Here is a 23,827-nt window from a genome sequence, read left to right as displayed (position 1 = left end):
ATCTCCGCTTCTCTATAGCATCAATCATAAAAAAATGTTCACTCATTTATTATCTTTCAGCTTAGCCCCTTTTTTCATCAGGGGTCGCCACAGCGCAATGAACCACCAACTTATCCAGCATATGTTTTACACAGCGTCTGGCCTTCTAGCTGCAACCTAGTACTGGGAAACACCCATACACACTAATTCACACACACGTATACACTATGGCTAATTTAGTTTATTCAATTAACCTATACCTCATGTCTTTGGACTGTGGGGGAAACCAGAGCACCCGAAGGAAACCTACGCCAACCCAAATGCCAAATGGCCCGGCCGGGGCTCAAACCAGCAACCTTTCTTGTATGGCGACAGTGCTAACCACTGAGCCACCGTGTCGCCGTAAACCAATATACAGTATACAAAAAATAATAACAATAACAAAAACCATGAACAACAACAGTTAAGATAATTACTACAAATTTAAGGCAGGAAAAAATATCAAGAAGCTTTAGTATTCTTATATTTATTCTTAAAGTACTGGAATATGCAGAGCAAGGAGGCATGTGCGAGTATAGAAAGAGCAATTGTGCAGTATAGAATAGGCAAATAAATGCGATAGAGAGCGAGATAGGGTTTCCTGTGATGACAGCGCATGCAGCGGACTGCTAGACCAGCAGATAGGGGAAGTAGCCAGGAGTGGGCAGGCATTTACAGTCACAAATAAACTCAAGTAAAACAGAAACACATTCACTAGTCTGCCAGCGAGCCGCCAATCCATCCGCAAGATCAGGGAAAGGATATTGATTTTGGCTTCACCACCATGGTGAGTTCTTTTTAAATCGTTTCATCCTTGAGTTGGTCTCAAGGCAGCGGCAGGTGTGTATATTTTATGGTACTTTCGTTTGAGAAATTTATGGTGTGAAATCATATAGTTGTTTGACTGGGAGGAGACCATTTCTCAGATATACTATGTCTACAGTAGTCATTTGAAGTGGATCCAAACTTAAAGTTGTGATAAAACTACACTCAAAAACAATAAGGTTTGTTGTTTGTTTAAACAACTTGTTTAAAATGAACTAAAACAACTCAATTCTTGAGTGATTTTGGGGACAACTTAAATGTTTTACGTTCAATCCAATTGAATTGTAAAAACGAATACATTGAATTTATTTCTACATGTTGTCCCAACACAAATAGATTGCGTTGAACCCAGTATTTCAACAGCCATTTTAGTCTTGGGACAATTTTTTGATCTACTTCAAATGTTGCTGTATTTAATACCTAATTTGGTTACTTTTTACCTCAAATATTGTTAATGAACATCTATGTGCAATTTCTACGATCATAGGCTTTATTTACTGGGAAAAATACATAATATGCTAAAAGATTCATTTACGCAGATATGAAAAGCTGCTGATTGTAACAGCAACTTGCAAACTTAAAGTTCACCTGGGGAACATTTAGGGGATTTTATCATGTGTTTTTGCAAATTTAGATTGTGTAAAATAAGATTGTGTAATGTTGGGCCATTTCTTTTTGCTTCAACAACACAACTCAGTTCCTCTTCATCTGAACGCACACTTAAGTTTCACTTGATTTCTTTGACCATCTGGTTTAACATTGGCTAAATGTGCCTCTTTGTCAACCATAACACGCTGTTTTTTGTAAATAAGTGCCACTGACCAGTTTTAATATATACAGATGAAGTCAAAATTATTATTATTAAAATGGCTAACATTGAATTAACATCTGAAATTTTAATTTTTATATTTCCCAAGTGTTGTTTAATAGAGAGAAGATTCTTTCAATGCATTTTTTAAATAATAAATTTAATATCTAATTACTAATAACTAATTTACATGAAATATTTTGACTCATTTTGCAAGATACTATTTAAAGACTAAATTAATTAGTTAACTAGGCAATATAGAATAATAATTAGGCAAGTTATTGTATGACAACGGTTTGTTCTGTAACCAATAATAAAAAAAGAGAATAATTTTGACCTTAAAATAGTCTATTAAAATTTTAAAACTGCTTTAATTCTAGGCATACTGAATGAAATAATACATTCTCCAGAAGAAAAAAATTATAGGAAATACTGTAAATATTTCCTTGCTCTGTTATACATCCCTTTGAAAAAGAATACAAAATTTCACAGGCGGGTTAATAACTTCTTCGACTGTTCTTCGATCTGGCTCTGCTCTTTCATTCTGCTTCAGTTCTATAATAGCAAATTATCGAAGTAAAACTATGGTAGGACGTCTTACTCAGATTGCATCATATTATGGGATCTCCCAAATCACCTGCTCCTAGTCATCTAAGGTTCTCCATAATCATGTGAGAAAACGCACACACACACAGACTATCCATTGGTTCTTTGTCAAGCACGTGTTGGCCCATGCAAGTCTAATATTCAAAACATGTATTACACAAGTCATCCATCCCAACAACGGAACTGTGGAGTTTTTGTGAGGCTGCTTTGCATGTCGGGAACCTTGAACAGTACAGCTGTTGTTAATGTAATAACCGTAAGTAAATAAATAAAAATGAACAAAATTCTGTGTTTATCAGAACTGCAGCTGTTGGGATTGGAATAACATGACAGTTCATCTCAGGCTATTTTACTTCACTATTCAGGTTAAATGGCTTTGCAGTTTGAATAAAGAGAATAGAAATACTTTAGTTATTCACTCATTTTCCTTCAGCTTAGTCCCTTTTTTTGAGGGGTTGCCACAGCGGAATGAACCACCAACTATTCCACTTGCATTCACACACACACTCATACACTATGGCCAATTTTTGTTTACCCAATTCATATGGCGCATGTCTTAGGACTGTGGGGGAAACCGGAGCACCCGGATGAAACCCACGCCAACACAAGGAGAACATGCAAACTCCACATAGAAATGCCAAATGGCACAGTCGGGACTCGAACCAACGACCTTCTTGCTGTGAGGCGACAGTGCTAACCACTGGGCCACTTTTAGTTAATCAACAAATATAGTTAGTCAGCAAATATTGTACACTTATTTTGGCATGAACATGAATTCATTGCATTTACTCCTGACTTTGGGTTTTGACTTCCTTCCCTGATTTTTCCATGAGAGCCGTTTGATGTCTGAGATTACACACACACACACGCTCTTTGTGCGATGTCACTGCATTAGATAACAATCAATCCACACAAACAAATGATGTCTCAAAATTAGTGGTGCATGTTCACATACGTTTCCTAGCAGAGTAAATAAAGGTGTAGTTCATCACAGTAACTTTGGATGAAATTGTATATTTTAAACATGCAGAATTGCTTTAAATCACACATTAAGGACAGATAATAGTATGCTGAAATATATATTTTAGGCTTATTAGACACTTAGCATAAGACACAGGTTTGTTGGTGTGCTCAAAATGCTAAATCAATTATTATTATTATTATTATTATTATTATAATAATAATGCTTTAACTTAATAAGTGAACTTTTAAGTTTTAATAAGTTAATCAGGTTTCAACTAAAAAATTTAAGTTCTAAATTTTTACTTAATATTTTTAGTCAGAGATGCCTAGAAAAATTAATTTGATTCATCCCAAAAAATTATTGCAGCTAGATTTTTTTACAGTGCAGGATAAACAAATACACTGAAAAAAATTATTCAAAGATGATTCCTTGGATTTACTAAATTTTTTGTACGTTAAGTGATTGTAAACAATTTATTTGGGCTGAATTTAAACAAACAAATTAAGTTGAGCATTGTTAAATTTCATTTGTTTGTTTAAATTCAACACAAATAAATTGTTTGCAACAGTTTTGCATGCAACACTGTGTTATTTTGTAACTACATTGTTTTTATAAATATTATTTCTTGGTTGTGAAAAAGCTCAACAGTGTGTTACTTATTATTGTATGTTGTATCTGCACAAAATGTTATAATACATTTGGCCAAAAAAAATGAGGCAGCAAGATTTTTTTTACAGTGCAGGATAAACAAATAAACAATATAAAAAACAAATATATATGTCTAAAATATAAAAAATGTGCAATGTTTAAAGTACTCACACTTGCCTGGAGCTTTAGAATGTAAGGTTTTCATACTGAGGCAGGATGGTAATCTATGACTATAGGAATTTTTGGGTCACCAATATGAACTTCCTCCTTTCTCATACGTTCTCATCCACATGAACAGAGCAAAGTCTAACATCACCACACCTATCTATTTAGTCCGAATTTTGAAGAGTTCATCTGTTGTTTTACCACTGACAAAATTGTATGTGCTTTTGTTTGTTGTATTATCTTGAAAGTAAATGTTCTAAAATGCTAACCTATTAACAGGTTAAATGTAAATACCAAGGCCAATCATGTGTAATGACTGAACATCAAGTTATAACTTTACAACATGGTAAAGTTCAAGCATGTAAAAGAACAATTTCTCTTGGCAATTTTAATTGCTTGTTGTTCATTTCAATGTTACAGCGTGCTTCATGAAGAGACTTCTTGACATTAATGAACTCAGATTTTTTCATTTTACCACTCGTCCTATAAAACAAGTTTCCTCCAAAGACCAACGTTGTTTGCAGACAGCAGAGTATGTCATTGTATAGGAACATTTCAAAGTTATAGCTGGTGTAAAAATAATAAGAGCATCATGTTATACTGTGTGCCATGTACAGTGTGTTTTCATGAAATTACATATGACTGGCATTACCAGATCAACGCAGGTTTAAAAGTAGATGCTATTTAGACCCACTATTATTCCCACTTCAATTCACAAAATCGTGATTGTCTGAGTGTGTGTGTGCGTGTGTGTTTGAATGAGTGTGTATGGATGTTTCCCAGCCAGTACTGGGGTGCAGCTGGAAAGCCATCCTCTGCGTTTAAACCCCCCCCCTTCCCCCTCTTTAAAAAGGCCCTAAATTACTAAATATGTTCATTTGGAGCTGTTTCATTGTAAATAAACAGTTAAACGGTCATTAATATGTTTTATTATTATTATTTACAAAAAAAAATTTAATAGTATATATTAGCAGCAAATGCATTAGCAAACAGTTCAGCTTATTAAAATTAAAAACTATTATAATGAAATAGAATCAAGCTATCAAAACTCATTAGCTTCATGTTTGTGTTCTACACGATAAAACAGACATGAGCTGAACTAGAACTGTCTTTATTGCCTGGTAGTCTCCCGCAACAAGTGCCTAGCATCCCGCAGAACAGCGTCCCCACCGGATGCCGGTCAATGTATGCTATTACACCGTGTAGCACTTCACTGTACAACTTACACATTCTGATTAAAGAGCAACGAATGAATCTTTTATTTATTTAGATTTTTTTCGTTATATTACATTGAATAACAGGTGTCACTTTAAAAACGCACACATCTAGCGTTATAATGAAAGCTTTCGATTGCTTTCCTAACATTTTATGCTCATTTAGGACGAAATTAGTTGTGTTTGAAAAAAAAAACACCAAGATCGACATCTTTAGATATTATTATTAATTATGTGTATATGTCTGTTCAAAAACGCACCTAAAACCCAGACTTTCGCTCCGTTTCAAATCGCGTGTACAGAAACAGCATCTATTTATCATTATGGAGCGTGTCAGCTGACAGTCAAGCACCGCTATAGGACTGTTTTGAGGATTGCATATGAAGGAGGCGGCACCTGTAATGAAAAGGAAAGGGAATCCCGCCGTTTTTATATTTATTTCAAAGTGTTTTCATGCCTAAACACAGCGAAAGCACAGCACAGACTCATATTTAGGAGCAAAGGGCGGCCCCTGGTGGTTCGGCGGTATGGGTTGCGTATAGGGAGGCTCAGCTCTTTAATGTTTATTTGCCACTCTTCAGAGAAAGACTGAAAATACGGGAGAAATACGGGAAAATACTTTTACGGGATAATAGTGGGATAGAACTGCAAAATACGGGAAAATCCAGGGAAAAATGGGAGGGTTGACAGGTATGTGGATAAATTGGCGTTTTTTTCCGCTGTGGTGACCCCTGATGAATAAAGGGATTAAGCAGAAGGAAAATGAATGAATGAATGAATGAATGAACTTAATTATGAACTTAATTATTACGCCAAAAAACTATTTGAAATGAATAATCCACTCACTCTATCTGTTCTTTTCCCTATAAATCAGAAAGACAGACTGTGTTTATGCGAGCATTGTTTGAATTTAAATGCAATTGAAATGTGACGTTTAGTGCTCACACAACATGCCGTCTGACCCGTCTGCTTCATACAGACAGTATATGTACTTTCAGAAACAATGATATGGCTTTAAAACACATACAAATAATACAGTTTCATGAGACGATGACCACCACAGGGATAATTATCAAACCAAACAGACGTTTAGTTTGTTTTTCGCACAGTATCCAATGCACAAGCTGTAAAGGCACCACCCTCTTATGGAAAGGGGGATGGGAAAACACACTCTCAATGTTTGGAGATCTATAATAACAGAACATAAACTTAAAAATTAAATTATGTCACTTAAATGATGCGCACAACTCAGAATTCACACCAAATAAATTAGACACTTGATTCAAAAACTGGATAAATAAAGTGATTACGGCTCTATGTGACATATTAAAAGATGGTATAGTAGACAGCTTTAAAACACTTTGAGAGATATTCATTAAAAGCACACGATTATATAATACGTATATATAAACGTTTGCCAAATCTTAAAACACACTCAACTACTTACATTAGAAGTGGGAGAAAGAAGGAGGAATTGTTGTAACTGAGGATGAATGGACAAAAATATGGTATCAATGGAAATGTTCTAAATCACAGAAATGGAGTGAATTTTTTTGGATGAGTTTAATACGTTTTTTTATCACACCATCCCAGAAATCATATCATGCTGGAAATTTGTCTATATGCTGGTGAAAATGCGAAAATGGAAAGGCAAATCACTATCACATTTTCTGGGACTGCTCAGTTATTTAAAATATTGGAAAGAGATACGCAATGCCTTACAAAATATCTTTGAATCTGAGATACCCTTTGATTGTAAAACTCTATTTTTTGGACACATACCTGAGGAATGGTTAAAAAGGGATAAATATTTAATGAATATTTTGTTGGCGGCTGTCAAAAAGAGCATTGTCACATGAAAGTCCTACCCCAAATGCATGGATGGAATTTACAATGGAAATTTAGAAAATGGAACAATTTATTTCATTTTGGGAAAAATAGACCAACTATGCAACATCCTATAGACCTGAACTTTTCTGTTAACCTAAAATCGGAAAGATCACTTCCTACATGTACATAGTTCTATTGCTGATGTGTATGTATATCTTATTTTACTTGTTTATTTACTTATTTTATTTTTTACATGTATAACATTAGTGTACATGTGCACTAAAGGAAAGCAAATATTGCTGAAATAGAAAGTGGATGTACAGAATTTGTGCTTACATTTGTGAGTGTATTCAGGCGTGTGATCTCTGAGGTACCTGATGTAAGTGTAAAACCTTTTGAGAAAATAAAAAAGAACATTTGAAAAAAAGGAAGAGAGGAGGGGAGCAGCCGCTCATTTGGATTAATGATACATGCACAAAATCAGCTTTGAATGAACAAATGTTCATTTTTAGCACAGTATTTAATGCCCAAGCTGTAAATGAACCACCCTCTTTTAAAAAGGAGGTGGAGTGCTGTTTTTGTGTATGTAAAAGTTTTTTTCCACTCAAAAAGCACATTTGAAACATAAATGATAGTGTACTTCACTGTGAAATTGCATAAAAACATTCTGAGGACGGGCAGCGCAGTGGCGCAGTAGGTAGTGCTGTCGCCTCACAGCAAGAAGGTCGCTAGTTCGAGCCTCGAATTCAGCCAAAAATAAAATTCTATCATCATTTAGTGAACCTTTATGTTTTCAAAAAACCTATTTGAGTTACTTTCTCTTGTAAAAGAAGAGATTAAAGAAAATTGTTGGTTGCTGGGGCCCAATGACTTCTTTTTCCTGTATTATGGAAGTTAATGGATGCCAGCAACCAGCATTCTTTAAAATATCATTTCAAATATTTTATGTTAAACAGAAGAAACTCGTTAACTTTTAAAACCAGATGAGTGACAGTAAATGATGATGTAATTTTTTTTGGGGGGGGGTGAACTATCATTTAAAATAAACAATGTTATAAGTTCTGAAATATACAGACATGCCATCAAACCGGAAACACCATCGATGTATTTTTTAATGCAAAACATTGGACTTAAATTTGAAAAAAGAAAAAGAAAAAAGAAATTGTGGACCAAATGTCTGTATTTTTTAAGATACGTGTTCATTTTTAGCACAGTATTCAATGTCCAAGCAGTGAGCGTACCACCCTCCTCCAAAAAGGAGTGCAGTTTTTGTGTATGTAAAAAGTTTTTTTCCATTTAAAAAGAACATTTGCAACATAAATGATGGTGTAATTCAATCTGAAATTTCACAAAGACATTCTGAGGACATTATGGAATTTTATGGAAGTTGATGGGTGCCAACAACAAGTATTCTTCAAAATATCTTCTTTTGTGTTCAGCAGAAGAAAGAAACTCCTAAAGGTTTAAAACCACATGAGTGACAGTAAATGATAATGTAATTTTCCTTTTTGGGTGAACTATCATTTAAAATAAACATAATGTTTTAAGTTCTGCAATATACAGACATTCCATTAAACTGGAAACACCATCAATGTATTTTTTTATCCAAAACATTGGACTTAAATTTGAAAAGAAAAAAAGGAAACCTGGACGAAATGTCAGTATACTACAGAACAGTGTGTGGTTTAAAACTTGTGAGAAATGTCTACATCGCTGTTGTTTGTCAAGACCATATAGTGATATTGTAATTAGTTGGCCAATGTTAGTTCCTGTGTGTCTAACAGTTTCTCGTTTTTGCGCAGTAAGTCAACAGCGCAGTGTGTACCTCTGGGTCAAGCCAGTCACATTAGAAGCTTGTCCAGGGCTTATCAGCTCTTCCTGGTGAGAGAGGTCTGTCCTGATTCAAACGCTTGTTACCAAACACATCATCCAGTGTCACACTTTGTGCTGCTAGACATTTGAACATGGGTCTAGAGCACTGTGTTTCTGTGAAAGTAGTGCACAGCTTTGAGGTGACCGGGTTGAACAGCCAAGTTACAGATAAGCGATGTTATGGGCACAGAAAAACTTTTTTTTTTTTGGTACAGAAAGACATTTGCATCCAATTGTGTGAAATTTGAATGATGGCCAACTGGTAACTAGCTTTAAAATCTGAAGCTGCTGTGGTTATCTTTACCTAAAGTACAGCAGCACATTTCCCAGCATCTATATGATCAATTTTATAAATGCTTTTAGAAAAAAAAGTATTTGCTATTAATTCCTCATGCATATGAGTGTTGGATATGACTTCTGACATGGTGAGTGCAGTAACTTCCTGCTAGTTTGTATGATAAATGCTCTCAGTTCCTGTGTGATCTCAGACAGGTCTCAAGCTCAGTGCAGTTGACAACAAACAGCCCTGATGGAAAAATCAACTATGCTAAACTGTAATGACGAATCGGAGGTAAAATAATCTCTGTTGTTTGTGTGCTTTATGCTCAGTTTAAGGTCAGATGGTTGATTTAAAAACCTCTACATAAATCTAAACACTCTGTGTATATAGCACTGCTTTTGACAGTTCTGCACAACAAAAGCAGACATTTTATATTACAAAACGAGATAACAATAGAGACGTTTATTCTTTTCATATATTCACAATTGAGTTAGAATAAACGTTCAGATAAATCAGACATTGAAAGTATGTTTTATCAGCTTTTGCATTTTATATTGCTTTGACTTTTAGGACATATTATTTAACAACCTAACATACTATATGAATCTACTAGGTTGGTTCATAGTTAGATTTAAACTATATAACAAAAAGTCAGTAGTCCTACGCATGTGTTGAGAAGCCATGTGAGAGTTACGATGTTTGTTTTATCATTTAAATGTATTTATTTATACATTTAAGGAAGTCTAAAGCTCAATGTATTGCCAAATTTATAAAAATTTTAAACACTCATCACATAGTCTTTTATCATAGTCATGCAATATGTCTTGGTTATGATATATAGTAGTCTATGGGACATACAGTACATACTGGATTTTTTAAATATATTTTATTATTATTTATTATTATTCTTTTTTAAAATACCAAACCATGACTGGAAATTAGGTACAAAATAGAGTCACAGTTCAGTACGTACCTCAGTTCAATACAGGTATGGTATAACAGGAATGATAACAAATCTCCAGTACTTTCTTTTTCTGTTTTTCTGAAGAGCACCATGTGATGCAAAAGTACAAAATAAACACAATAATGAAAAATAAAACTTTATAATTAGGAAACTGTTTAGGATTAAGCTCAGCCCTCTGCTAAAACAACAGAAAAACAACAGGTGCGATGCGGTGGACAACCACTGCTGTGTGTTTGTAGGGAAGGCACTGGCACACACCTACTCACAAACTTGCAGTACAAGCTCACAAAGTCCCCTAAGACAGTATCTTATATGTTTGACAGATCTGCGTGACCTTTATACAATTGAAGTCAGAATTATTAGCCCCTGAATTATTAGCCCCCTGTTCATTGTTCTTCCCAATTTCTGTTTAACGAAGAGAAGATTTTTTCAACACATTTCTAAACATAATAGTTTTAATAATTCATCTCTAATAACTGATTTATTTAATCTTTGCCTTGATGACAATAAATAATATTTTTCACTTCTATACAGTGACATTTAAAGTGACATTTAAAGGCTTAACTAGGTTAATGAGGTTAACTAGGCAGGTTAGGGTGATTAGGCAAGTTATTGTATAATGATGGTTTGTTCTGTAGACTATCGAAAAAAATATAGCTTAAAGGGGCTGAAAAGTTTGACCTTAAAATTGATTTTAAAAATTAAAAAATGCTTTTATTCTAGCCGAAATAAAACAAACAAGACATTCTCCAGAAGAAAAAATATTATCAGACATACTATAAAAATTTCCTTGCTCTGTTAAACATAATTTGGGAAATATTTAAAAAAGAAAAAAAATTCTGGTGTCAACTGTATATATATATATATATATATATATATATATATATATATATATATATATATATATATATATATATATATATATATACACACACACACACATACACTTGAATTATAAGCCACCCTTTGATTTGTTTTTCTCTTTTAAATATTTCCTATTTTTTAATATTTCCTTTTTTTATAATTCCCTATTCAGTTTAACAGAGCAAGGACATTTTCACAGTATGTCTGATAATATTTTTTCTTCTGGAGAAAGTCTGATTTGTTATTTCGGCTAGAATAAAAGCAGTTTTTAATTTTTTTTCATAGACCATTTTAAGGTCAAAATTATTAGCCCCTTTAAGCTACATTTTTATACAATATTTTATTTTATACAATAACTTGCCTAATTACCATAACCTGCCTAGTTAACCTAATTAACCTAGTTAAGCCTTTAAATGTCACTTTAAACTGTATAGATGTGAAAAATGTCTAGTAAAATATTATTTACTGTCATCATTGCAAAGATAAAATAAATCAGTTATTAGAGATGAGTTATTAAAGTTATTATGTTCCGAAATGTGTTGAAACAATTTTCTGGGGGCTAATAAACAGGGGGGCTAACAATTCTGACTTCAACTGTCATAAAAAGTATTAAGTATTGTTTTGTGAGCATGACCCCATATATATATATATATATATATATATATATATATATATATATATATATATATATATATATGGGGTCATGCTCACAAAACAATAGTTTTTATGACACTAGCAATGCCAGGGTCATAAGTTTGATTTCCACATGCATAAACTGAAAATATGCTGAGGATGTCATATAAACTGTGATGTCACATAGGTCTAATAATACACTGATTAACAGCTCAAGCAGAATGACAACCACGCAAATATGAATGTGCCCATGTTTGCTGTTCCTCAAATTTTGCCTTTCTATCTTTTTCAGGACAATAAGTCTGACGTAAAAGCCATAATGGCTCGCTTCCAGGCAGGAGGTGCATCTGTAGAAGGGGCTCCAAGTGTTCGACCAAAACCCCCCGTCCAACCCACCTTGTCTTCAGGTCCAGTGGTGCCTTCTAAGAAGCCTGTTCTCGAAACTAGCCTCTCCGGTGGAGCTACTTCTACCTCAACTCCCCCCAAACCCAACTTTTTAAAGAACACAGTCAACACCGCGAGAAGTGCTCCAGACATGCATGATCCTCCAAAGCCTAAAGCTTTTGTGAATAAGTTTGAAAATATGTCAGAAAACAAAGATAACTTCAAAGTTCATGTTAAGCCTAAACCACCAGACTCTTCCTTGGATTCCGAGCCTTCGAAGGTCCCATTCCCAAAGGTACCACTACAAAAACCTTCATCAAGCATCATGGCAAATGACTTAAAGGACACAAGTCCAAAGCCACTCGTTTCCACAACAAAACCTTCCTGGGTCAAAGAAATCCCCAAAGCTGAAGAAAACAATCCCATAACTCCAAAATTGCCATCGGCACCCAAACCGAAAAGCACAATGGCTATGATGCGCCAGCAGCCAGAGGAAAACAGCAACAGGGAGTCTACCGTGAGACCTTCCCCAGTGTCTAATGTGAAACCATCAAGTTTCCGTGTTAAAAATACTTTGACTAAACTAGAGGAAGGTGTTAAAGATGGTGCTAAAGCTTCAAGTACAAATGAGTCAGTCTCAAAGCCTGTAGCACCCATTAAACCCAACTTCCCCAAAAAAGCACACGGACCTTCTGCACAGACAGTAAATGATGACCCTTCAGCCCCCAAAAAGAAAACTTTACCCAATACCTACGCCTTAGGCAGCGCCCCTTCCAAACCCAACAGACCACCCAAAGTCAACCTTGAGAAGTTCAAGAAGGCATCAGAGGTTCCAACAGACAGTGAGTACTGCTCATCTGGCACAATCTGCACATGCTTACTCTATAGCAGCATCTGAGGCAACACAATAGGTGCCACAAAGACTTTGTATGCAAAGCAGCTACTGCTTAAGCAGTCTAGTATGGCCAAAGTGGTTTCTGTGGTTTTACTTGTGACTGCGCTGCATTCCTCTGAGGCCATTAGCAAGCACGCATGTAACAAGATCCATAAAGTCATAAAAGATTGAAGAAGCTGTGAGCAGAATGCATATCTTAGTCAGTAATTTATGTCCAAAGAGGAACATCACATGACTGTATCATAAGGTTAGATGCTGCATCTTGGCATACAGTATTGCAACAAACTTGTTATTGATCTTTGTTGTGTGCCACTGAGTGAACACACAATGCAGTATTTCTGCACAGCATGTGAATCGGCATCAAAGGTGCCATCATGAAGCAAACATTCAGGTGCATCTGCTATCAGATAGGATCAGCAGCATACTGGAAATTAAAGATTTCTTGCATGCTCTAATTTAACTTCCTCTTTTAAGTTTCTCTTTTCACTTGAGAGCTGAAGTGAAAAATAGGGAAGCTTTTAAAATGGGAACGTAGATTTACATAACTTTCCTTTTTAACCTATGGTGAAAAACTGTACAGGGCCAGGTTTTGCTCTTGAGCACCATGTGAATAGATCTAATGATATTATTATGGTTAAAAGCGTCACTCTCTGTGGTGTTCACAATCTTTTTATCTTTTGAAGACGATAGAGACAGTCATGCTTTAAAAGAGCAGTTCACTCCTGCTTTAGAATGTATTTTTCATGTCAATCACAACCCGCATGATTTTTTCAGTAAAACACAGCAGCAGCGATTATGAGTGCATTGATGGATGTAATATGACTTCACTCTCTGTATACAGCTATGCAGATTTAAAGGAGCCACGTCAAACTTTTATTGGTCACGAATCATAACATGACACAAATTTGCAGATCTGAGTTCACCAAACTTGCAAAATATGAAAAGCACTTTGCACTAGCTTGCATTTTAGATGTCCTATATTTGCTTGCATTATGAATAGACCTAAAATAGGCATAAAATATTGTAGTGTGATCACCTCTTTAGCCAGTGTTTTTTTTTAGGTCTGTTAAACTAAGTAATATAAAATAGTAGATGAGAGCTGAAAAGTTCTATTGACAATTCATCTTTATTTCTATAGCGCTTTTCAATGTAAATTGTGTCAAAGTTGCTTAACATAGAAGATTATAGTAAATTTTGGGACTCTCCGTGTGTCAGTCCTCTCTGTGTCCAGTTTTCAGAGTTGAAGTTCAGTTTAGTTCAGTTCAGTGTGGTTTAAATTTCACTACTGAATGTCCAAACATTGAAGAGCAAATCCTTCGATGCGCAGCTCTACAAGTCCCAAACCATGCAAGCCAGTGGCGACAGTGGTTAGGAACAAACTTCACCAATTGACGAAAGTGAATGGAAAATGCAAGGACAATGCACGTATTACAAAACACAAATGCAGAAGCTCATTTCTATAATGACCAATGCAATTTCCAAGGCGGCCAAAAAATTTGTGATGATAATTATGCAGACATTTAATCTAATTACACAAATGGGTTAAAAAATGAATTAAGATGTGTTAAAAAACAACTCATACAGTGAACTGATGACCACCAATGTTCATGTGGAATCATGTTGAATAATTGATTTAAATAGCCTCCTTGCATAAATTTTAGGTCTGAATAGGTATTTGCAGCAAATGCATATCCCAAACAAGTAAAAATGTTCTGCATCGCTAATGTTCCTCTGCTTGTCTTTGTAGCAGTTTGAGTAATTAATGACACAACTGACATTGATTTCAAAGGATAACCGCTAACCATGAGGTGAACATTTTTCTTGCAGGCCCAGGACCAAAGAATGTCACTCCCCCTCCTCCACCCGCTGCTCACCCCAGTATTCAAGCACCTCCGGCTCTGCCCTCTCAACCTTTACCCCCCTGCCTGCCCCCACGACATCCGGGACCTCTGTGAGTACCGCAAAAGCACTTATCACTATGACTCAGGTAACTAAAACATCTGAATGTGTTGAGAACTAAACAAATGTATTTTTCTCTGCAGAATTCAAGATGAGAATTATGATGATGTGGAGTGCTTAAGGCGTAAGATCTACAATTATGTTATTTAATGGAAGTTAATTTTTTACTTTGGTCTTTCTGATTACTCTATGCTGATTGGTTGACGTGTGCAATCAAAATCATTACCATTCTAAATTAATGCACAGCTTTCATTGGCACACAAAGAAACTCTCATATGCAGGGACAGTTGCCAGCTCTGCCTGAGACTTTTATACTGTAAATAAAACGTTTTTTCTATCAAAATATATAAAATTAACAAAATTATTGTTTATATTAATTGTATTTTATTTTAGTTTGTTGAAGAGAGACACACAGACACAGCTAGATATTTCTCTCTTGATGGTTAATTAAATAGATTTGACACTGAATTGCTATATTATGTTTCAGTAATTAGGAGATGTACATTTTTAAAGGGGTGGTCCAGAGTGTATTTTTAAGGCGGGTTGTGTTCATAAGATGCAAAACAATGTGTGCTCATGGTGCATTTGTAAAAAAATAAATAAATAAATCACGTTATTTTTTCATATATCTTACTCTGATTATATGAAGCTACTCTGCTAACATGAAAACGACAGTCATATTTCTGAGTTCCTCCGAATGGCCAGCCCTCAAGAGGCTCTGATTGGTCAGCTAACATAATGTGCTGTGATTCACAGATTGGCTCCACATCACCAGGAAAAGCATTACGCCTCTACAGGCATGCGCTCTTGCGCTCTGTAAATATTGTCAGTCAGAGTAGCTGTTAGCCATATCAGTTTGAGTCTGAATCAGACAGAAAATGACACAGAGGACACAGCTAAACCTCATGCCTGCTCTCTAAAATAAAATGTGACAAGTGTCTTTCACATATATTCAGAATAAGCATGTGTAAGTAAAATAAAATGTTTACATATCTTTTGCGAAATGGTTATTTGAGATGTTTAACGCATGGAAAGTGACCGCATAGAAAGACACTGTAGCGCTGCTGAAGATTGCAGGAGTTTACAGGAGTTTGACGGATAAATATGAATTTGTAGCTAAATTGTTAACGGTTTCAAACAGCATTGCCCGTTGTTTACATCCTCGCTATAACATACCATTAACGCTAGACACCGTGCATGTAATAGATCAATTCTAACAAATAAAAACACTTACAGGTTGTGGCTCACAATCCACAGCTTCTGCTATTATGGTTGGAGCAGATCCTTCTTTGAGGTGTTTTTAGCCGAATCCAGCACTGAACTAAGAAAGATTCTGGAAGCTTTCCTTTGTTAAATGCTAGAGCTATATATGTTTCATAATTCTCTGGAACATAATTAAAATTAAATTGTAAGTACTTCTCTCTTTCTGTTGTGTCCTTTGTAAGCCCAAATACAGAAACAGAAGAAGCTCTGTGAAAATAGCAGCATTTGGACGGCATTTTAGCTTTCTCTGCTTTAACATTACAGCGCCTCTGGCCATGCCCCCTTGCTGAGCGAGGTGTAAGCGCATGGTAAATGCGCGTAACATGAAGCATTTGTGATCTCACTAGCCTGGATGGACCAAACTTCGTTCACTGTAGGCTTTGCTAAGCTAACTCTGTAAAAGCCAATGTCTCCCTTTGCATTGAACTTTGAGTGTCTTACATCGAGAGATGTTTATGTTCACACAGCTATATTACACATGAAGTAAAGTTTAAAATATGATATTGTATTGGACCACCACTTTAAGTAACTAAACTCACTGCATCAGCTTTACAGGACATAATGCTAGATCTGAGGAGAAGTAACTGATAAAAATAGATTACATTTTTATTCTTCTGCATTTATATTGCACCGCAAACCTAAACTATTTTAACTTGCCAATTCTGGTCAATGACAATGGTACAGTATAAGCAGGACTACCCATTGTGCATTAAATAATCTGCATTATGTTTAAAAAGTTTTTATTTTTATTTTAAATTTGACAGAAATTGTAGTAAGTATTAACATTTTACACAAACCCATACCTAATGAATCTAGTAAATTGAGAGGAAGTGATGTAATGTGATCCTTATATTATGACTATCCAATTCTAGCTAATATTAAATACACTTATTTCACTTTTTTCATTACAGCCCAGACAAATGAGGTAAGAAACATGAGGAAGGTATACAATTACTTCACTTGCACAGTACACTGTCATTTAGTTTTGCAGTACCTTACAGTATGTCTTACCTCTTTTAGGGAAGTGGAAGTGATGGTGAGATATATGAGGATCTTGATGATAGCAGGTAAGACAGGCTCCAATGCTGAAACTGTATGTGTGGTTAAGCGGTTGGGCTACACCGGGCACCTGCAACAGAGTATTGTTAGTGTTTTTGCTGGTTTGCCAATAATCTAATGCTTCATTTCATGTTCTCTTGTGTTTACTTGTGTTTTGAGGAAATACATTTTTTTTTTCACCTCAGGTCATCAGCAGCCGAGCCAAGTCAACCTCAGAAAAAGCCGGAAAAAGATGTTAAAAACCAAAAAGACCGTGAAAAGAAAGAGAAAGACGCAATTAAGAAGTTTAAGGTACGAAAAAAACATTAAGTAGTCGTTAATGTTTACTTCAGCGATGATTTTAAACAATTATTTTGCTAATGTGTTCTTTCCTCAGATATCAGCGCCATTTCAGGTTATGCATCAGGTAAAAGCAAAGTCTGACTGCAAGGGTGGAAAAAATGATCTCTCGATAAAGAAGGGCGAGTCAATTGATATTATTCGAATCACTGACAACCCAGAGGGCAAATGGTTGGGCCGGAATCAAGATGGATCATGTAAGAAGTCACATTATTTATAAAAGGAAGTAAAAAAAAGTCACTGTCACGCCAAATGTATCGTTGATGTCGAAAATGTATTGGAAATTAACACTAAAAATTAGAAATAGGCCTAAACTAGACCCTGAAAGCAAGAAATTATGAAAATTGTTGCAATCCAGACAAACAAGCAAGAGTGATTGTGTAAATTATATAGATTACATGAGCAAAATCACACGAGTAGCAATGAGATGTGGCTGTATATCGGCACTTGTGGAAGGCGTCCGTTGCAGCCTTGTGCCTTAGTGTCCCACCAGTGTGGATATACATATATAGTTTGTTTTTTCTCTCTGTATTTCAGTTGGTTATGTTAAAACAGAAATGGTTCAGATCAACTTCAGTGCCTTGAAGAATCAAGCGCAGTCCCCTCAAGGTCTGGAAAATGAAGAAGTGTATGATGATGTCGAATCTGTTGACGATCAAAGGTGAAAGCCTGAAACCCTTTTAAACAAAATCAGCTGAATTATCCCTCATAATTAACAGCTGGAAAATATTAAAAAGCCACTTTTTCACTGAATTACACATGAAATATTTCTCTAGTAGCCTACCCAGTCAAGAAACACTAAAAAGTAAACACTAACACTAAAAAAACTTCAGCAAATGCTGTTCTCGTGTAGGCTACATAAATAATTTCTCTTTCATATTTCAGGAATATGAATGGACAACGGGGTAAGTTTTACTATATAACCCTATATACCTTTTTTCAAACGAATTGGCTGGAAGTTTAACTGCAAGTTGTAGTAACTGCAATAATTCACGTTTGAGGCAATACTTGAACAAGTCTGCCCTCTGCTGTTTATAGTTGTTTTACCACCACCTCCAGAAGACGATGATGTGTATGATGACATACCTGATTCAAATCCAATCAGGTAGGAGAAAAATATAATATAATATAATATAATATAATATAATATAATATAATATAATATAATATAATATAATATAATATAATATAATAAAGGGCTGCATGTACTGTCTTTACATGTTTATCTACATTGCTGGGTTTAACATTGTATTCAGTCACTTTTATTTTGGATCTGTCTCACCCATACTACGCTCCTCTGAAACCATAGCACTGGAGATCCCAGGCCTCTCTTAAAACGCTCCTTCTTGGACATGCTCAAAGTCTCAGTTGAACGGAGAAAAAGCCAACTCAACAATAATGAGTAATTTTTACATTAGTAAGATGCAATCGGCCAATGCTGTTCCTCTACGTTTTAAATCCATGCCAATCACAATTATCCTGACAAAGCAAACCATTTAATTATTCTCTTTCCAATCAACCCAAAGTGTGAAAAAGCCAAAATAGATTCTTCAAGGAAATTCTTCTAAGCCTTTTGTTTATTAATGCTCTTCTATTACTTTTCTAACCATGTTACAATATATGAATGATTCATTACTTTTCTTTTCTCCTAACTTCAACCTCCACTGATTTTGCTTTGTTTCTGCAGAAAATATATATGAAAGGTCAGTTCACACCAAGAATGACTATTAGTATCCATTTCATGCACAAAAATGCTGATTCGGCTGTTATTATTTTTTAGCAAGAAAGTGAATTCAACAACATTCTTCTTCTGTGCCATTGTGACTTTACTCTTTTCAGTTTATTATGGTGTTTAGAGCCATATTTTATGGTTATCATTACAGTTATCAACATCATCCTTAGTGTGAACGAACCATATGTGAAGTTTATTTATAAACTAATTTCGAGAGGATCACATGCTTATGATTGCTAGCGGCTGGATCCACATTATCTAATTCTCAATGCACCAATCAGATGACTCCTAAGCCACTACAAATACCCTGGGTTACGTACCACCACTATCTTCATTTTGAAGAATCCCGCCCTTCCACTCCTACTCCTCCTTCTTCCTAGATGGGTGACATGGTGGCCCAGTGCTTAGCACTGTTGCCTCACAGCAAGAAGGTCTCTGGTTCCAGGCTTTACGAAACCAGCAGCAATCCTGTGTGGAGTTTGCACTTTCTCCCTGTGCTCACGTGGGCTTCCTCCGGGTTCCCCGTTTTCACCCACCGTCCAAAAACATGCTACTTAAGTTTATTGACTAATCCAAATCGGCACCATAGACATGCTCCTAGTAAGTAGTTATCTCTTAAGAGCAATCACCATCTGTTCATTAGTTACTACAGCAGGGTAATTCTTGACATCTACCTGAGATTTACTCCCCTCTCGCCTTGCAACGGGAGGGAGCCCCGGGCTTGAGGATCTTATGAGCTCAGGGCTCTCTCCCGGGACAGCATGCCAAACAAGCTTATAATTAATCGTCAGCTAAATGTGAACTCTTGAAATCTAATTTAAAAAAGCTAAGTGGCATTCACACTTAAAGTGATCAAATATTTATGTATGTCTATCTATTTTCAGCATTCCTCCCCCTCCACAATTTACACCTGAAGTAAACAAAGGTAAAATTTTGTCTTTATATCATGCTTTCGGATGAACTATGAAACCATAAAACCCATCTTTTGTCTTCAAACGTCTCCACATTGCAGATATTCCCCAAGATATTTATGATGATGTTGATTCATTCCCTCCTGCTCCTCCGCCATCCAGGTAAACAGATGTTTATTAATGACGTAATGGAGATGTAATTAAAACGAACCATGATGAAGCAATATTCAGATAAAATTAAAATACTGTTGTTTATTAACACATTCCAATGGGTTTGTGTTGATGATAATGATATTTCTCTACAGCCTTCCTCAAATAAAATCTAAGCAGAGCAAAGTGCCCGACGACCCCAAAAAACAAAAGAAGTTTGAGAAAGAGGAAAAGGAATTTAGAAAGAAATTTAAGGTGCATAGCTTTGATTGCTTTGGTCAAAAATGTGAAAATGCAATATTTTTTAAAATTTCTTTGGATTTATGTGCAAACATAACTCTGCATTTATGTTACCAGTATGACGGTGAGATTCAAGTACTTCACCAAGCAACAATAGCCACCAGTAAGAAAGGAAGTGGGAAGGATTTGGCTGTACAGGCTGGGGAAACCGTGGACGTCATCAGCAAATCTGACCCTGACAAATTCATCTGCAGGAACAAGGAGGGCAAATGTAAGTGGCGTTATTTGCGACCCAGAATTTGATTTGATTCATCAGGGTTTCTGTGTGTTTTCTAAACCAAATTTGTTACTTTTGAAGACCTTTTTAAAAGCTTAGCAATTAGGGTTAGAAATTATGTTATTAAAAACCTTCATGCTCTCCTTCCAACTCTCCAATTCTCCTTAATCTTTAGAACAGAAATTAAGATAGAAATCAACAGAGACGGCAATAGTTGGGACTCGTTCAAAGTCCAGAAAACCTTCAGTGGTAACGAGATTACAAGGAATTTGTATTTCAAGTTACAAGAATACTATTGTGTGCATATAAAACAAAAAATACTGAAATTATTCAATAGTTTCTAGTGATTTCTTAGTGTCAGTATAGGGCACGCTTTCATGTGGACTGTGCACTGATGTGTACCCTGGATGTGACGACTTCAGCTTGAAACAAAGCACAGTCACATTTGAGGTATAGACCATTTTGAGGGATGTAAACAATAATGTTCCTAACATATTTGCTATTTTACATTTTTAATTTCTGTTTATAACTTTTATAGACAGAATTTCTATGCGCAGCCTTGGGCCGGAGGGGGTCATGCTTGGGGACCACAGGATTTCATCTCTGTTATTCGCAGATGATGTTGTTCTGTTGGCTTCATTAGACATGGACCTTCTGCATGCACTGATGTTGTTTGCTGCCTAGTGTGACGCGGCTGGGATGATAATAAGCACCTCTAAGTCTGAGGCCATAGTGCACCACCAGAAAAAAAGTGGCTTGCCAACTCCACGTTGGAGGAAAGTCCTTACCCCAGGTGGAGTTCAAGTATTATGGGGTTTTGTTCACGAGTGAGGGAAGGATTGAACGTGAGATTGATAGGTGGATTTGTGCAGCGGCAGCAGTAATGCGGTCGATGTGCTGGTCCGTTGTGGTAAAGAAGGAGCTGAGCCGAAAGGCAAAGCTTTCCATTTACCAGTCAATCTACGTTCCTACACTCAGCTATGGTCATGAGCTTTGGGTAATGACTGAAAGGACAAAATGGACAAGTGGCCGAAATGAGTTTTCTTTGCAGGGTGGCAGGGCGCACCCTTATAAACAGGGTGAGAAGCTCTGTCACCTAGGAGGAGCTCGGAGTAGAGCCGCTGCTTCTCCACATCGAGAGAAGTCAGCTGGGGTGGCTCGGGCATCTGTTTCAGATGCCTCATGGATGCCTACTTTGGGAGGTGTTCCAGGCATGTCCCACTGGGAGGAGGCCTCAGAGAAGACCCAGGACATGCTGGAGGGACTATGTCTCTTGGCTGGCCTGGGTATGCCTCGGGATCCCCCCGGAGGAGCTGGAGGAAGTGTCTGGTGAGAGGAAAGTCTGGGGTTCTCTCCTGAAACTGCTGCCCCCGCGACCCAGCCACAGATAAGCGGATGAGAATGAAATGAAATTACATTTTTAATTTCCATAGCTTCTGAGAGTCCAAAAAGGTCTACATATTTAAAAATAATGTTATGATAGCTGTTTTAACATTAGGATGTGACATAGTGTGACACACATAAAGAGCAAAGCGATCTTGTGAATGTGCGCAATATACTGACACTAAATTGAATGTTGAATTAAGTCATTCTTTTTGTTTTATGTGTGCATAAAAGTTTTCTTAAAGCATCATAATATTCTAATTGAACCACTGAAGGCATATGGTCTGTTTTGAAGATGTTTTATGGAATTTGAATGAGCTGGGACTATTGCTGTCTATATGGAGGATGAGCAAGTAATAAGTTTAAATTTAAAATATCTCAATTTATGTTCTGAAGACGAAGAAGTATCAAATAAGTGGAGCCACATGAGGGTGAGTGATTAATAAGATAATTTTTAAAAAAAATTTGGAGGACCAAAACTTTGACCATTATTAACAAATTTAAAATCCTTTATCACAATGTTGGTTTCATTTGTAGTAGTAATACAGTGAATTGTATTTGGACTAGTAAAAGAATACAAAGCTACAACACCACAGAATCAAAACAAACAAAACACTTTTTACATCACAGTGGAGACATTTCAACTTTTCATTTCAAGTTTTTTGTGTTAGACACTGGAAAATTACAAGCTGGTTAAAATTATAATTATATAAAGGCCTATAAATATTAATAAATAAATTAATTAATTAATAAATATTAAGGCCTATAACACCTTAGAGAATTAAACACTTCTAAATTGCAAATTTGCTAACTTTTTAAGAAGAAATCATGAATATACTAAAACAAACACCGGTAATGATGACATTATAACATTTGCTTTCAGTCGGATACGTCTCACTTAGCAACATCCACACAGAGTAAGTCATGTTTTCTCAAGCTCTACACTGTTTTGTCAATGTGTGATTTTACAGTTCTAAAATTTGTAACTTTTTGCTTGTAGCGATGAGGTCTATGATGACATTGGAGATGGTATGTAGCAAATTCATGAAAGTAAACATTACATGAAAATATAAAATGCTAATTCTTCATCTGCTGATTGCCAGAACACAGACAGGTAATTAATTCTTCTTTAAAATCTCCTTTACAGACTGTATTTATGACAACGACTGAAGCTCTGCCACCGTCATTTTCTCATCTTCAGGTGCAGCTCATTGTTTTGGGCCCCATTTGTTTTCTTGATAGTTGATGTTGTATTTATCATGAACACGCGCATTTGGATGATAAAAAAAGTACAGCCTAATACCATCATCATATGATATTAGCCTTGCCTTTCTGTCCAAATATGCCATAAATTACAATTTTGCTGAGATATTTGCCTTATAGTGACCATAGTTCACCCAAAACTGAAAGATCTGTTATCGTTTACTCAATCTTAGTTTTTTGTTTAACTTAAAATAAGATATTTTGAAAAAAGCTGCAATTGACTTCCATAGTAGGAAAAGGTAGTCCATAGGTAGTCAAGAGTTACCGGTTTCTAACATTCT

At 35.8% G+C, this 23,827-nt stretch overlaps 1 protein-coding gene across 3 annotated transcripts; it reads left to right on the top strand.

Moving 5' to 3' along the window:
- Positions 1-714: 714 nt before the first annotated feature.
- fybb (FYN binding protein b) lies at positions 715-23,778 on the top strand. 3 transcript variants are annotated; one of them, XM_056446642.1, is made up of 20 exons: positions 745-805; positions 9,443-9,521; positions 11,984-12,917; positions 14,798-14,921; positions 15,013-15,053; positions 17,104-17,117; positions 17,213-17,259; positions 17,437-17,542; positions 17,628-17,787; positions 18,128-18,251; positions 18,476-18,495; positions 18,629-18,695; positions 18,900-18,992; positions 20,207-20,247; positions 20,335-20,395; positions 20,539-20,638; positions 20,741-20,894; positions 23,167-23,200; positions 23,284-23,312; positions 23,431-23,778. In XM_056446642.1, exons 2-20 carry the CDS (start codon positions 9,480-9,482, stop codon positions 23,451-23,453), a joined length of 2,214 nt encoding a protein of 737 aa, XP_056302617.1. In that variant the 5' UTR covers positions 745-805; positions 9,443-9,479; the 3' UTR covers positions 23,454-23,778. The 3 variants fall into 3 exon arrangements, with proteins under 3 accessions (XP_056302618.1, XP_056302619.1, XP_056302617.1); XM_056446643.1 differs by lacking the exon at positions 9,443-9,521 and having other exon boundaries at positions 715-805; XM_056446644.1 differs by lacking the exon at positions 18,900-18,992 and having other exon boundaries at positions 740-805.
- The last annotated feature ends 49 nt before the right edge of the window (positions 23,779-23,827 follow it).

This window comes from Danio aesculapii, chromosome 21 (assembly GCF_903798145.1).
Source record: "Danio aesculapii chromosome 21, fDanAes4.1, whole genome shotgun sequence".
Classification (NCBI taxonomy): Eukaryota; Metazoa; Chordata; class Actinopteri; order Cypriniformes; family Danionidae; genus Danio; species Danio aesculapii.
Note: the sequence above shows the minus strand (reverse complement) of the source record. Positions and strands in the feature narration are given on the sequence as shown.

Coding starts and splice junctions, on each gene's coding strand:
- fybb (XM_056446642.1), top strand. CDS start 9,480: ATGGAAAAATCAACTATGCTAAACTGTAATGACGAATCGGAG. Junction 20,248..20,334: donor TACACCTGAAGTAAACAAAG/GTAAAATTTTGT, acceptor TCCACATTGCAG/ATATTCCCCAAGATATTTAT. Junction 23,313..23,430: donor CTATGATGACATTGGAGATG/GTATGTAGCAAA, acceptor TCTCCTTTACAG/ACTGTATTTATGACAACGAC.